Below are 14,799 nucleotides of genomic sequence, written 5' to 3' on the forward strand. Positions count from 1 at the left end.
AAAATGGGCTGAGCCATTCCCAACAGCAACCCAAAATGGGCTGAGCCCATCTCATTACGTTTTTTACACCTTTATTTTACTTTATTGCATTTAACTTGTATTGTTTTGACTAACACTTCATCTTACTCTTGTTTCTACTTAGCTTAGACGAATTATAGGAGAATTAGCATAGATAGTGTTAGAAATAACGGATAGTTAATTTAGAAGGAAACTAATAATTAATGCCATAAGTTTCATCTTTTCTATTTATGTTTAAACTATTTATAGTATTTACAATATTTATTTTCATTAGAATAATTGATTTTTCAAAATAGTATGACTACATATTTTGAGTTAAAAGAATCAAGATTCACTCTAACTATCCTAGAAATTTGAAACTTCATAAATTTTACACTAACGTTAGTTTATTTTGAGAAATAAAAGGCAAACTAATTCTGTGGATAACTTCTTCACTTTAGCTCTTTTTTTTCAACACTTGAAACATGTATTTGAACAACCTTTACATAATCTATATTGAACTAATAGTCTCTCTCTATAAAACCTTTAAACTTTACCGATATTAATCTCACAAACAACTGTTTAAATTTGTTGGTCAACATAACTTATTTTCTCCAATATTGATAAAACGTTACATATCCCGCGTTCTTTCAGTTTATAACTAAACTCTTTTATGTATATTATTATTTCTTACAAGTCCTATTTTAAATAGCATTCTTATATATCTATCTATAACTTTAGCAATACTTACAAAGCTATTTTCTTTTCTATAATATTGTACTTATACTTAGCCTAATTAATTGTAAGTCCGGTCGGTTAACCATTATTAATGAAATTTATAGGATGCTTAATACCTTCCCTCTATATTAGTTGAACCCTTGCCTAGAATCTTAAGTTTCGTAGACCTTAAAACAGAGTTAACTTTAAAAATAACTTTAATGAACTTTAGGTGCCCTAATTCACCATAAATAATTAGGTGGCGACTCCTAACTTTAATTAACCCCGGAATTACCGGAATGTTGTAAACTATTTTGACTTCGGTTAAAATAGGGTATAACACCCATCACCCACTTAAAGTAATCTGGTAGGGGTACAGGGACAATCGGAGCGGCTACAAAGAAAATGAAAAGCAGAGTCATACGAGCCACAAAAAATGATAAGGAGAAAGTACAAGGAGATAAGGAAGCGGAAACTCATTAGCGTCGTTCCATTGCTCCGGGAGACGATCGCAAGCAGGGTTGTGGAGATGGCTGGTACGGATCATCACGAATCAATCACGCCATCCTTGGTCATGATCATCCTCGACACTGGTGATGAGACCTCGAGAGCCTTGAAACACAGAGCTTATTATCCCTTTGCAGAGAACCCGAGGGAAATATAGGTGGATCAGATGATCCAGGGTAAACGGGAGGTTAGCCAAAATTGCCAGGTACTGCAGGGATCGAACTTTTCTCCAAATTTGGAGGTCCAATTGCCCCAGGCAAATGCCATACCGACAACAGAAGGCCTCAATAACTTCATGAATCAGGAGGCCGAACCCGGTGGTAAAAGGGTAAGTATAGATCATAGACATACCTGGGGCGTGCTGGGTAATCCTAGCATTAGTAGAAGGAGAGAACACGACAACTTCAGGCCCCCAACGACAATCGATGCGGACTTGGGGGACGATAGAGTCATCGATTAGAGAAGTGATGCCTTCTATGGGTTCATGCTGCAGAATGATGCGAAAGTCCCCCTTAAAATTGAAATTAGAGGGAACGATGATGCCGAGGAACCCAGATCTATCGTTTAGGTAAGTGGGGACGACGTAAGTTTGCGGCGGACATCGATCACCGAGGTTGCGCCCAACTGTTCGCTCATGCTGGCAAGCGTAAGGTCAAGAGATGAAGATGTGGATGTTGATGTGGATGACGAAGACATTGTTAAAAGGGTCCGGAATCGAATTTGCACAAAGAAGGGAAAAATGGGAGTCAAGATGGAGAAATTCAAATGGGATTATTTGTTTAAATAGCCGAACAGGAGAAATCATTCGGCTCGAAAAGCGAAGCGACGTGCCCTGTCAGTGAATGTTATTCTTTATCTTTGAACAAGCGTCGTCGAATGATGCTTAGTTGCATTGGAAATTAATGTATCAAAGCGTTTGATCGCGGGAAAAGAGGTAACGCTTCATTTCTTAAGATGAGTTTTGAATATGCGCAGGCTCTTCCACTTCCCGGGCTCATGATATGACGAGCTCGAAAAGTGGGGGACTATCTGTATGGGGGTGGTAAAGGCGCATCCCGGCTTGGTCATGAAACCGAGTACTCGATAGGACCACGAGGTGTGTGCAGCGGTCCTCCACTCCCACCAACTCGGGTCACGTCTGCAGGTCTCGATCAGAGTGTGACAGCAGAAAGGCACGTTGTGCTGCAGTCTTGTCACATTACACAAACGTTAGGGTTGAAAAGTCCAAAGTTTGTATATATGGTAGCTTAGCAAAGAAGGAACTGGGATTTATTCTCATTACTTATATCTTAGCTCTTACCCTTTGTAATGGTGAGGACTTCTTTCTGAGGAACGAATATGGAAACAATATTTTTCTCTTTTGAGCTATTTCAGTCTTAATTTATTCCTTGTTATTTGTTAAAACATATGTCACGACCCTAGTTACTCCGGACTGGGCTCATACGAAGAGTTCTCGGGGTTGGATACGGCTCACTTGTCTTCAAACCCTAGAAAAATAAATTTCTAACTGATTTTTAGGTTAAACCCGATTTCGCCGGAAAACAGTTGGGTCAAGTTCGGATTTCAGTAATATTTTGACCACTATTGTCCCGTTAAATCTATTATATTATACTCCTTTATCAACCGTGTATGGAATTTTAAAACAGAAAAAGAGGAGAGCATTATCCGTATCATCACCGTCAGCAGAGCTTGAAAACATTAAATTAAAGTAGGGCACGCTACTTTTCCAGTTAACTAACACAGACATGCGCTTAAATATATATAATCATGAATTGAATAATCTCAAACATCTATTTACTAATGAATATTATCCAAATACTTGAAAAGCCAGCAACGAACTGATAATAAAACTGATTGAGCAACAAAGAACCCAAGCATGTGGTTCGCGTCCCCCACCACTTGCCCCATTTAATTGATTTATAATTGTTAGCTATGCTCAGCTTTCAGTGTTATCACTGGAGCTTATAATGGAGTCTATTAGTTTTGTGGGTCCATTCCAATTTCTTTATATGTCAAATCTTTCAAACAGGTCTTATTTTTTTGTAAGAGATATGAAATTAAAATACAAGATATATTCTGATAGCTTTCCTAAATGCATGCGTTTATAGGCACACATTATATGTTTGCTGATTGTAAATGTTTTAAGGTAGTTTCCTATCATCTCGTCTACGTGCGGTGCTAGATGAGGAGTTTGATGATTTTCAAGCCTGAAGTAATCACAATCCACTAAAAAAAAATGGGTAATTTGCGGAGGTTGAAAGTTGCAATTCACTGAGGTTTTAGCCTCCGCTGATTGCTAAAAAAAGCTAAAACCTCCGCGAATTACAACTTTCAACCTTCACAAACTATCCATTTTTTTTTTGTAGTGATCTTGCATTGAAAGGTCAAAGAATAGAATTTAGAAGAAAATTGACGAATGCAAGGAACTAATTATGAAAAAAGACCCTCCTTTAGCTTAGTTCAACCAAAGTTATTTTGACTGCAATTAGAGGATTTTATCAAGAAAATATGAGCTATTGGACAAAGTGCTACGGTTTAAGGCTTTACTTACACCAAAAATATTCTAGGGGCATCACAGAGTGATGTTTATTCTTATAATAACTTCCTACAATGCAAGGTAATTAATTATATTTTTATAACAATTTTTTTTTTTGGTTCAATTGAAAATTCCTGCCAATTAGTGTAATTTTTCATGAGTAATTGTTGATTCCCTTTAAGTAAGATCTTAGTACCGATTTTAGTTTTAAAAACTTTATTTTCGACTAAAGCAATTGTTACAAAACTATTAAAATCATTCCATAAGCAATATAAACATTTTGAGACAGAATTAAGACTTCACCTTAAAACAAGACTCAAGCTAGAAGAGAATCTTTACCGAGTTCCACCCAAGTTAAGGCTTTCTCAAGGAGAAGAGACCAAGATTTGTGAATCTTTCCCTTTAATTTTTGCTCGCTTAGTTGTTTTAGCTTTGTCTCTTATTTATATCTTTGGTGACTTGAACTTCATTAAGAAGTAGACTTCTATATTATATTGGAAGATTTATGGATCTTGATGTGTTTTATAAATTAAAGTTTAATCTTTCATACGCTACCCGGCCATAAGTTTGTATGTTTCCCACATTAGCACTAAGCTTTAGCTTTACAAAATATTTGTTGAAGAGAGTGACCTTAGCTTCCGTTAATGGTTGTTTGTGAACATGAGTTTGCATTAATGGATATACACTAAATTAAGTCGAAAGATTCTTAATAGTCTTAAACATAAAACTATAAACGTATTTGCCTAAACTATCATTTGTCTCTTCATTAAAAGATTCACTTAATTAATCCTCCATTAGTTGGAGCAATAATGATACTTAGAAACAAGTTTAGTTTTGACAAAACAAGTACTCCAATAGACGGGAGGTAACATGTTTCCTTTCTTGAACTCCAGTTTTCATCATTTTAGTGTTTAAGTTATATACCTAAAGAAATTAATATTGCTTGCCAACTTTTTAATGAAAAGGTTAGGTTGGTGTTTTTAGCTTGTCCCTGGAGAAAACTTAAAAGGGTAACACTTAAAAAAAATAAAAATAAAAATAAAAAATAGCGACCGACAAATGTCGTAGCTAAATAACAAATTCGTGGCTAATTTCATTCCCCCCTCCCCCCGTGTATAACACCTGCAATTCTCTTTAGCCAATTACGAAAAGAAGCCTACGAAGCGCTAATTAAGTGCACACCATATTGTTACGTGTAAGATCTACAAACTTGTCTAAACATGAACATTTTATTTTTCCCTCGTATCATGAATTTGTTAAGGCCTATATGTAAAGCATGAATGTGTTGTGAACGAGTCCGGAGCCTAAAGGGTATAAAAATACACGGTTTTTACCAAAAGGGATATCCAAAAATTTATATACCAAAAGGGGTATATCGTGGGCTGATCCACGATATACCCCAAAGTTTTTCACGAAAAAAAAATAAAAAAAAAATTGAACGCATAACGTGGATCAGTCCACGTTATACAATATATTTTGTATAACGTGGACCAGTCCACGTTTTACAAACATATTTAGTAAAATGTGGACCAGTCCACGTTTTACAAATATATTTAGTAAAACGTGGACTGATCCACGTTTTACCAATAACGTTTTTTTTTTTTTTTTTTCGAGCACTAAAAATTTAGTAAACTTTTTTTTTTGTAACACTTAGTGTGTTTTTTCATACTTTGATCAATAATTAATCGTGCGTGAAGACTCCGAATCGTCAATATTTTATATAGAACATGATATTTTTTTCTGCGTACAATAATGTAGGCTCAATACATCAAGGATATGTAGACGTTCGGATCGTCATTTTAGGGGTTGAAAAGGTGCCCGAAGTAAGTTTTGTTTGAAAAAACTTAGTGTTTTTTCATACTTTGACCAATGATTAGTCGTGTGTGAAGACTCCGAAACGTCAATATTTTATATAGAACTTGATATTTTTTCTGCGTACAATAATGTAGGCTCAATACATCAAGGATACGTAGACGTTCGGATAATCATTTTAGCGGTTGAAAAGGTACCCGAAGTAAGTTTTGTTTAAGGTTTAAGTGTTTTGTTTTTTAAGGTTTTGATTTAAGCGTGTTATTTTTTAATCACGACAAAACATTATTTTGAATATAAATATAATTCTAAAAAATATAGGGAGAAAAACTAGTTGTAAAGTGGTCAAACTTTAGATGGTCATAACTTTGCGCTCGGACGTCCTTTTTATGCGTTTTTTTTTTAACTTGCGTATGTTTTCGAGATCTACGCGGAGCCGATTTTTGAAATAACACCTTTTATCCCATTCAATTTCAATTTTCTCCCAAATTGTCCTGAAATTTTCAGTTTTATTTACTTATAAGATGATGATACGCAATATATTTCAACGTAAAAATCCCGGGATAATGTAGCTGTGAATGTCAATTTCACTTCTGCGGTTTCAATTTTTGAAAATAAAGCTGACTAATTTTCTCGACATATAAAGTTGACTAAAATAACCGTACAGTCAAACACTAAGTTTTTTCAAACAAAACTTACTTCGGGTACCTTTTCAACCGCTAAAATGATTATCCGAACGTCTACGTATCCTTGATGTATTGAGCCTACATTATTGTACGCAGAAAAAATATCTAGTTCTATATGAAATATTGACGTTTCGGAGTCTTCACACACGACTAATCATTGGTCAAAGTATGAAAAAACACTAAGTTTTTTCAAACAAAACTTACTTCGGGCACCTTTTCAACCCCTAAAATGACGATCCGAACGTCTACATATCCTTGATGTATTGAGCCTACATTATTGTACGCAGAAAAAAATATCATGTTCTATATAAAATATTGACGTTTCGGAGTCTTCACGCACGATTAATTATTGATCAAAGTATGAAAAAACACACTAAGTGTTACAAAAGAAAAAGTTTACTAAATTTTTAGTGCTCAAAAAAAAAAAAAAAAAAAAACGTTATTGGTAAAACGTGGATCAGTCCACGTTTTACTAAATATATTTGTAAAACGTGGACTGGTCCACGTTTTACTAAATATGTTTGTAAAACGTGGACTGGTCCACGTTATACAAAATATATTGTATAACGTGGTCCACGTTATGCGTTCAATTTTTTTTTTTTTTAATTTTTCGTGAAAAACTTTGGGGTATATCGTGGATCAGCCCACGATATACCCCTTTTGGTATATAAATTTTTGGACATCCCCTTTTGGTAAAAACCGTGTATTTTTATACCCTTTAGGCTCCGGACTCGTTGTGAACTGTTGGGAACTGAACATTCGAATAGTCGATTTCCTTTTTGCTGCTAATCTATCTTTTATTGTAGCATTTCCTAATTTCAACGTACTTGCATAGTTGCAGGGATCCTTCTAATAAATTTACCTTCGTCTCGGTGTTTGATATCAAATGAATAACTCCAAGACATGTTTTTATATATACATTTATCATTTAATAAATAATTAAGTGATTTAATTTGTATCTCACTAGGTAATTGTCAATGGCTAAGGTTAAATTAATTAATTTGATATTAACATTTGAGGTGAGTAAGTATTTATTGATTTTGTACCTACATATATCATTATTTGGATTTGGGTCAATTTTGTTTTTTTTTTAAAAAAAAAAAAAACTGTACTCGATAGTTATATCAAATCGACAAATAGAAAAAATTTGTCTTGCATATATACATTTTCACAAGTTAAACTGATAAAGTAAATAGTATCGCATACTAAACAATACTTTTTTTTTTTTTTGACATTCGTTTATGTCAATGAGCTTTAGGTTCAAGTTCAACTTTGCGGATTTGACTCCCCTCCAATAGCCAATCCCTCCATTTCCTCCGGTTGTGGGTTAAATTTATTACACGTACAACCATAAAAATTGGATGGTTCAGATTTGCCATTCATGTATGGCGGCTTCTCTTTCTTACGACAAGCCATTAGGTCTGCCACAGCCTACAAAGCTAGCTGCCTCCTACCTATATAAATTTCACCTTTTTCTCTTTACTTCACATTTTCTTTCTATCTTTAGTTAGTATTTTGGCTGTAAAGGAGTAAGTGATACTATCGTTTTCCCAAAAGAAGCAATGCGCTTTTAATACACTTTTATTATGTTGTTTAAACTACATATTATATGATTAGATCACCTTCGCCACAAAGATATGTGCCTCAAGAAAAGCCACCTCTTTCCTTAACAAATGCAGAATTTAGATTCAAAAGATTAGATAAAAGACTTGAAAGACATTTAAAAGTTGGGAAAGATCTCATCATCATATTCAACAAGTGAAATTGTTTAAATACGCATTACAAGTGAGCGTCTACAGCAAACTAAGTTGACTCATCATAACTAATCTTTTATAGTCCATTAAACAATTATCACTGTATATCGAAATCTGAAAATATAAGCACCGACTTTTTTTATTTGCTTAATAACTATTAATCCCTCCGTCCCATAATGAGTGTCACTTTAATAAAAAACACACATATTAAGAAATCAATAGTGTAAATGTGCAATGTGAAGTTTACTAAATTACTCTTATATAATAAAAATAAATTATTTTTTCCTTTTGATTAGAACATGCACAAGTAGTAATCCTTTTGACATTAGGAACCTAACAATACCAAGCTACTATGTGATTTTTTCAATCATCCTTTAGATGTTACTTTAACTTGTTATTTTTTATCTAATGGTAGAGTTGAAAAAGACTAGTCAATTTATGTCTTAATTTCTTAAAATAACACTTATTATGAAATAATTTTTTTTAACTAATTAAGATGACACTTGATATGAAATGGAGCGAATACAATATACTCAGCAAAGTTAAAAAAGATTCTAGCAGTCCTATGAGGTGGGACATTATGTTTTATTTTCCTCGGGGGTAGGGTGGTTAATTATACAATCAAACTTTGTGGAAGAATAATCGAGAGCAGCATGAAAATATCAACTTCACATCATTTTTTGGAGCCTATATATGCTTCTAGAAAGTATTATTACTAATAAGTGAATTCATTTTCCTTTTTCAATCTAGTGTTAAAGAGTAAGGCACCCTCTTTAAGTTTAACTTATAGACATTCATTTCGTTCTATTCGACCACTAAATGATGATTTTAAAAATGTAATAGCAGTACTTATTTTATCCTCTATATTATTGATCCCTTCCTTTCTACAAATTTTAAATACTATAAGAATAAGAGGTCGAAAATTTCAGAAGATACTCAAAAGAAAAAAACAAATTAATTAAGAGAGACAGTGGAACTAAGCCATGTTCAAGCACATTCTACTACTCCATCTAGTTCTACTACTCCCAAAATTGTCTTAATCCATCTAATCTGAAATGACCCTTTTCTTGTAACAATTCATCTCATCTGGCCCCACTTCTTAATCCATATAATCTCCGTGCAAAAACTCCATCACCAAAATTTGAACAAACTTATCCAAAAGTATTTACCAGCAATTGGGTAAATATAATGTACAAGTTGTTGTGCATTTAACTACTATAACAAATGGATGACCCTCACCAGTCACCAAACTCCAGCGTGAATATTCTTGCTTCAAATTAAATACCACTACTACTAACAAATTAAAGTATTACCAGCAATTGGGTAGCACAAGCTGTTGTACATTTAACATAATGCACACCGGATTGATCAAAGAATACAACAAAAAGAAGTCAAGTAGAGATACTATCCGAGTCTACCACTATCCTCCATTCACTGCTCCTGTAAGTCGAGGACAGCTAATTCTCCTCTTGATATTGACCTCACACCAACCTTGCCCTTTTTCCCAACATTGGCACTTACATTCCTAGGGGTGGGAGGAGACCCTTTATTTTTACCTCAAAACACACGTTCACTTAATTAAGGGCAGATTATACCCGTTCAGCTGAATATTGAACCAAATATTTTATACGAAATATAAATATATATTCTATGTGAAAAGTTATTAAATTTCAATCAATGTCAAAATTTAGTAACAGTTATTTAAGTGATAAAAATCTAAAATTAAAACCATTAAATTATATTTCGAATTTGCTTATCCACCATTACACAAGGGCAGAATTATATACTATATTTAGTACAAGCTAGGACGAATCCAATAACTTTCTTTAAATCCTATATTTATATTAAAAAAATCAATATATATATATATAAAAAAAGATTTAATTATGAATTTAATAACTAAATGAACTAATTCAATGATAAATTTGGAATTTCTAAACTTTAAATCCTGACGCTATCCTATCCTTACATAGTTCCACCGCCCTACTATATATGTATGAATTTCCTCAGTCTATCCAACACTCAAGTCTTTTAACTCTACTTTCTTCTTTTGTCACTCACAACAAAGAAAACACTATTCTTGCCCGGCCTCCATGCTCCATTAGTTCACTCTACTTATTGTCGACAACTGCATTTCCCTTCTTATTGTACTACTAGAAAATTAAAACCCAAAATGGAATATGGCAGGCTTGGAAAACCCAAGCCTAAAGATCTCTCACGCCGAGAAATACTCCCAAAATATGAAGAGAATGTCACCTCTAGGCCCAATCAATGGTCCAAACTTAAAATCCTACTCATTATCTCCACCATTCTTATACTTGCATCAGCAATCTCCGCCACAGTTTTGGTTACAGTCCGAAATAAAACGGGCGCCCGTACAGTGCGACACTTAAAGCCTAGCAAGGCAATATCAAGAACATGTAGTCGTACTCGTTTCAAAACACTATGTTTAAACTCATTACATGAATTCCCCGAAGCACTCTCCGCCTCCAACGCCGACCTGGTTCACATTTCCATCAATGTGACGCTCCAACGCTTCGGCAAAGCATTTTACATGGCTTCCGAAATTAGTACCCTTGACATGAACACGCGTACAAGGTCCGCTTACGAGGATTGCCTTGAGCTGTTAGAAGATTCAGTTTACCTCCTATCCCGTTCCTTAACCTCCGTGTCCCCTGGCGGGAACAATCACGACGTGCAGACGTGGCTAAGCGCCGCCCTCACAAATCAGGACACGTGTGCGGAAGGTTTCGCTGATGTCAGCGGGATCGTCAAGGACCAAATGATGGCAAACATAAAGGACTTGTCTCAATTGGTTAGTAATTGCTTAGCCATTTACTCCGCCGCGAACGGTAACGATGATTTCGCTGGGGTGCCAATACACGATCGACGGCGTAGATTAATGGGATCATATGATCGTGATCGTGTTAGTACTGTTGTGTCGGTGAAAAATCATGAGGATTTTCCGAAATGGTTGTCACGTAAAGACCGAATGTTACTAGACGCGCCAGTGTCGGTAATTAAAGCAGATATAATCGTGTCAAAAGATGGTAACGGGACGTTTAAGACAATAGCAGAGGCAATTAAGAAGGTCCCAAATTACAATTCTCGAAGGATAATAATTTACGTCAAGGAAGGAAGGTAAAAAATTACTAAATTATTTTACCTTTACGCTTTCACTACTTCTTTAATCAAAGGGTACTTTATCTTTTTGTCCTTGTTTTCATCCCACGTGATAGATTCAGTACTCCGTACGTACTTATAGCATTGGCCTTCTCATTTCTTTGTGGTAATGACTGCTGTTATTGAGTAGTTCAATTTTCCTCAACATGCTATTCTATTAGCTCAAGTGTTATCGAATTGATTCCCCTCCCCCTCCCCGAATTGGACTTAAAATCGTTTAATTGACATTTTTAGAAGGGTATTTTATTAGAGGTCGTTTGTTTGTAGCATATCTTAGTATTAATAATGCAGGAATTAAATATGGAGGTATTAGTGGTTTAATTATACATGGTTTAGTTATTCTATTTCCTATCCTACATTTTTAGAAGGGTATTTAATTTAGAGGTCGTTTGTTTGTAGCATAACTTAGTTTTAATAATGCAGGGATTAAATATGGAGGTATTAGTGGTTTAATTATACATGGTTTATCAGTTATTCCATTTCTATTCTTCATAAAATAAGACGTAGATTCCCTCGTAATTTTATTATACATGTATTAGTTATATATGAGGGATTCTAAATTGCTAACCAAACCATATATGGTGTATTGAATTTTATACATAGCAAAACAATGCTATCAAACATGGTACAAGTTATGCAAAATTTAATACATGAATAAATTGTCTCCTAACACAACAACCAAACAACCCCATAATGCAAAATTTGAAATTTCATGGCTCAATTGACCTGTAATCTGATTTTTTCTGCATGTAAATTGACAGGTATGAAGAAGATAACCTGAAAATAGGGAGGAAAAAGACGAATGTCATGTTCATAGGTGACGGTAAGGGCAAGACGTTGATATCAGGTGGCAAAAGTATATCACAGAATCTGACGACATTCCATACCGCGTCTTTCGGTACAGACCAAACCTTTTTATTTATTCGCTTTGACTACATGTTTTAAAATAGCCGTGATATATACTTCAGTCGTTAATTTGTACGTACCTTAATTATTACATGTCAATTTTGTATGTACCTTGACTATATTACATGTGGAATGATGTTTGTTTGAAAATATAAGCATTAGTGTCTCGTTGCTAGGCTGGTGCCTCTTGTTACTCTATTTATGTTTTATGTTTTCTGGTGTGTGGTGGAAATTGGTGGAAAATTGCACTTGGCCTTATCATTGAATTCGTAATTAAGTCTCTTACGCCTCCTCACGTGGTTAGTCGTCACTTGTATGCTACCCTCCAAACATCTTAGTCTAATTCTTTTCTCTTTTTAGCTGGTATAGAAAAAAAATTCTGATCCCAATTAGTCTATTATTCTGTCAAAGCATATGTTAGATACATTATTACAAAAGGTGGAGGCACGAATAGTGGTGTTTTACCAATTATGGGAAGTGGTGGTGTTTCACATAGATGGTAACATTAGTCCCAAGACATAGGATGTTAGCCCCACAATTTTTGTTTTCAACAAAATTGTGAAAAATTATTGAGAATATAATATATAACTTCCTCCATTTATTTTTATTTGTCCACTATATTAAAAATTGATTTTCAATTTTACTTGTCCACTTTGGCATATCAAGAGAATTTTTTTTATTTTTTTCCTGTTTGTCCTTAGCATTAATTACTCATTCCAAATCATTTAAGTCTGTACACTAATATTATGGGTATTATGGTAAAATATGCACTTCATTTATTATTACCGAATGTGCAAAGTTGATTGTGTGGACACGTAAAAGTGAACGGAGTAAGTATTACAATAAAATTACAAATATTTGATCCTTATCCATGGCATGATTGGCTTTTTCATCCATAATCTGGAGAGCAGCACTAAGGATAGTGAGATGACCTTACTAATATGGTAGGCTCATTTTGAAAGAGATAATCACATGTTAGGAGGTGGGGTCATTAATACTCACGGCCCTCTAAAATTAATGTCACTTGACTGTCTTTCTTAATCACATGACTTATAAATTTTTTATTCGTCACCTCCTGCATGTAACCCCAAGACTATACTATTTACTACTTTAACCCATCATAGTCTGTTACCACTCACCACCTCTGTAACATTGGACCATGTCATTTTAACTAAAGGTTCATGGCCTAACCGTGCAACTTTATTGATCTACAGCGGCAACTGGAGCTGGTTTCATTGCAAGGGACATAACATTTGAAAATTCGGCAGGACCAAGCAAGCATCAAGCAGTTGCTCTTCGCGTTGGCGCTGATCATGCTGTGATCTATCGTTGCAACATCATCGGATACCAAGACACTCTCTACGTGCACTCCCAGCGCCAATTCTATCGCGAGTGTGACATTTATGGGACAGTTGATTTCATCTTCGGTAATGCAGCAGTGGTCCTCCAAAAATGCAGCATTTATGCTCGAAAGCCTATGGACTTTCAAAAGAACACCATCACTGCTCAAAACAGGAAAGATCCTAATCAAAACACTGGCATTTCAATCCACAATTGCAAAATCGTAGCTGCATCCGACCTCGAGGCATCTAAAGGGAGCTTCCCCACATATCTAGGACGACCATGGAAGTTGTACTCGCGAACCGTTGTCATGTTATCTTACTTGGGTGATCATATACACCCGCATGGTTGGTTAGAGTGGAATGCTACATTCGCGCTTGATACGTTGTATTATGGGGAGTATATGAATTATGGTCCAGGAGCAGCATTAGGACAACGGGTGACTTGGCCTGGATATCGTGTGATCAATTCCACGGAAGAGGCCAGCAAATTCACCGTAGCTCAGTTCATTTTCGGATCATCGTGGTTGCCTTCAACAGGGGTGGCTTTCTTAGCAGGGTTGAATACCTAAAATTAATGGTTATAATGAACATACTCCAATATGGAGTTTTATGTATTTGTGCAGTGGTATATGAATAACATATATATGTACCATTAATAGTATTCACTTCAAGTTACAATAATTAGGCCTCTAAATTGTATTTGCTCCATTATTGGTGATCTGACTGAAGAAATATTCCAAATTTCAGCTTTCAATTGTTTAGTAAGTGCATGTAATCTGTTTTTCTTTTTTGTTATTATTAGATCATATATACTAGCAAAAGGTATCCTTTCAATGAGAAGGTGAAAGCTTTCACATTTGTGCAACAATGGGATTCAAGCTGTTTAATTTTCAACTTAATTAGTGGTGAATTTCGTGGATGTTGAGCTTAGAATGTACGTAAGAGCCAGTTTGGTTGGGCTTATAACTTATTACTCCTATAACTTATGACTTGACTTAATTTTGCTATTTTGACTTAAAAACGAATGATTAAAAGGTACCCACGGATGGAATCTAGGTCATTTCATCGAGGAATTATAAAAGTGACGCGCTAAAGTTTAATTGAAAAAACTGATTGACTTCATCGATGTCTTAATAAAAACAAATGAAAAGTAAAATATGATTATTGAGGAAGTCCATCGGTTATATATATACAACTAGTAAAGACACCCGCGCTTCGCGCTTCGCGCGGTTGATAAAGAAAATCAAAATATATTGCTAAATAATCTATAATAATTTTATATTAGGAAATAGTCTATATATCATGAAGTGGGCAGTAACACTTCCTTTCTTCTCTTTATGCATATTCAAATAGCAACCTAA

At 34.8% G+C, this 14,799-nt stretch overlaps 1 protein-coding gene across 1 annotated transcript; it reads left to right on the top strand.

Annotated features, from left to right (window-relative positions):
* Window positions 1–10,009: 10,009 nt before the first annotated feature.
* On the top strand, window positions 10,010–14,228 carry LOC132639624 (probable pectinesterase/pectinesterase inhibitor 34). Its single transcript, XM_060356067.1, has 3 exons — window positions 10,010–11,147; window positions 11,951–12,087; window positions 13,310–14,228. Exons 1-3 carry the CDS (start codon window positions 10,180–10,182, stop codon window positions 14,005–14,007), a joined length of 1,803 nt encoding a protein of 600 aa, XP_060212050.1. The 5' UTR covers window positions 10,010–10,179; the 3' UTR covers window positions 14,008–14,228.
* The last annotated feature ends 571 nt before the right edge of the window (window positions 14,229–14,799 follow it).

This window comes from Lycium barbarum, chromosome 1, assembly GCF_019175385.1.
Source record: "Lycium barbarum isolate Lr01 chromosome 1, ASM1917538v2, whole genome shotgun sequence".
Taxonomy (NCBI): domain Eukaryota; kingdom Viridiplantae; phylum Streptophyta; class Magnoliopsida; order Solanales; family Solanaceae; genus Lycium; species Lycium barbarum.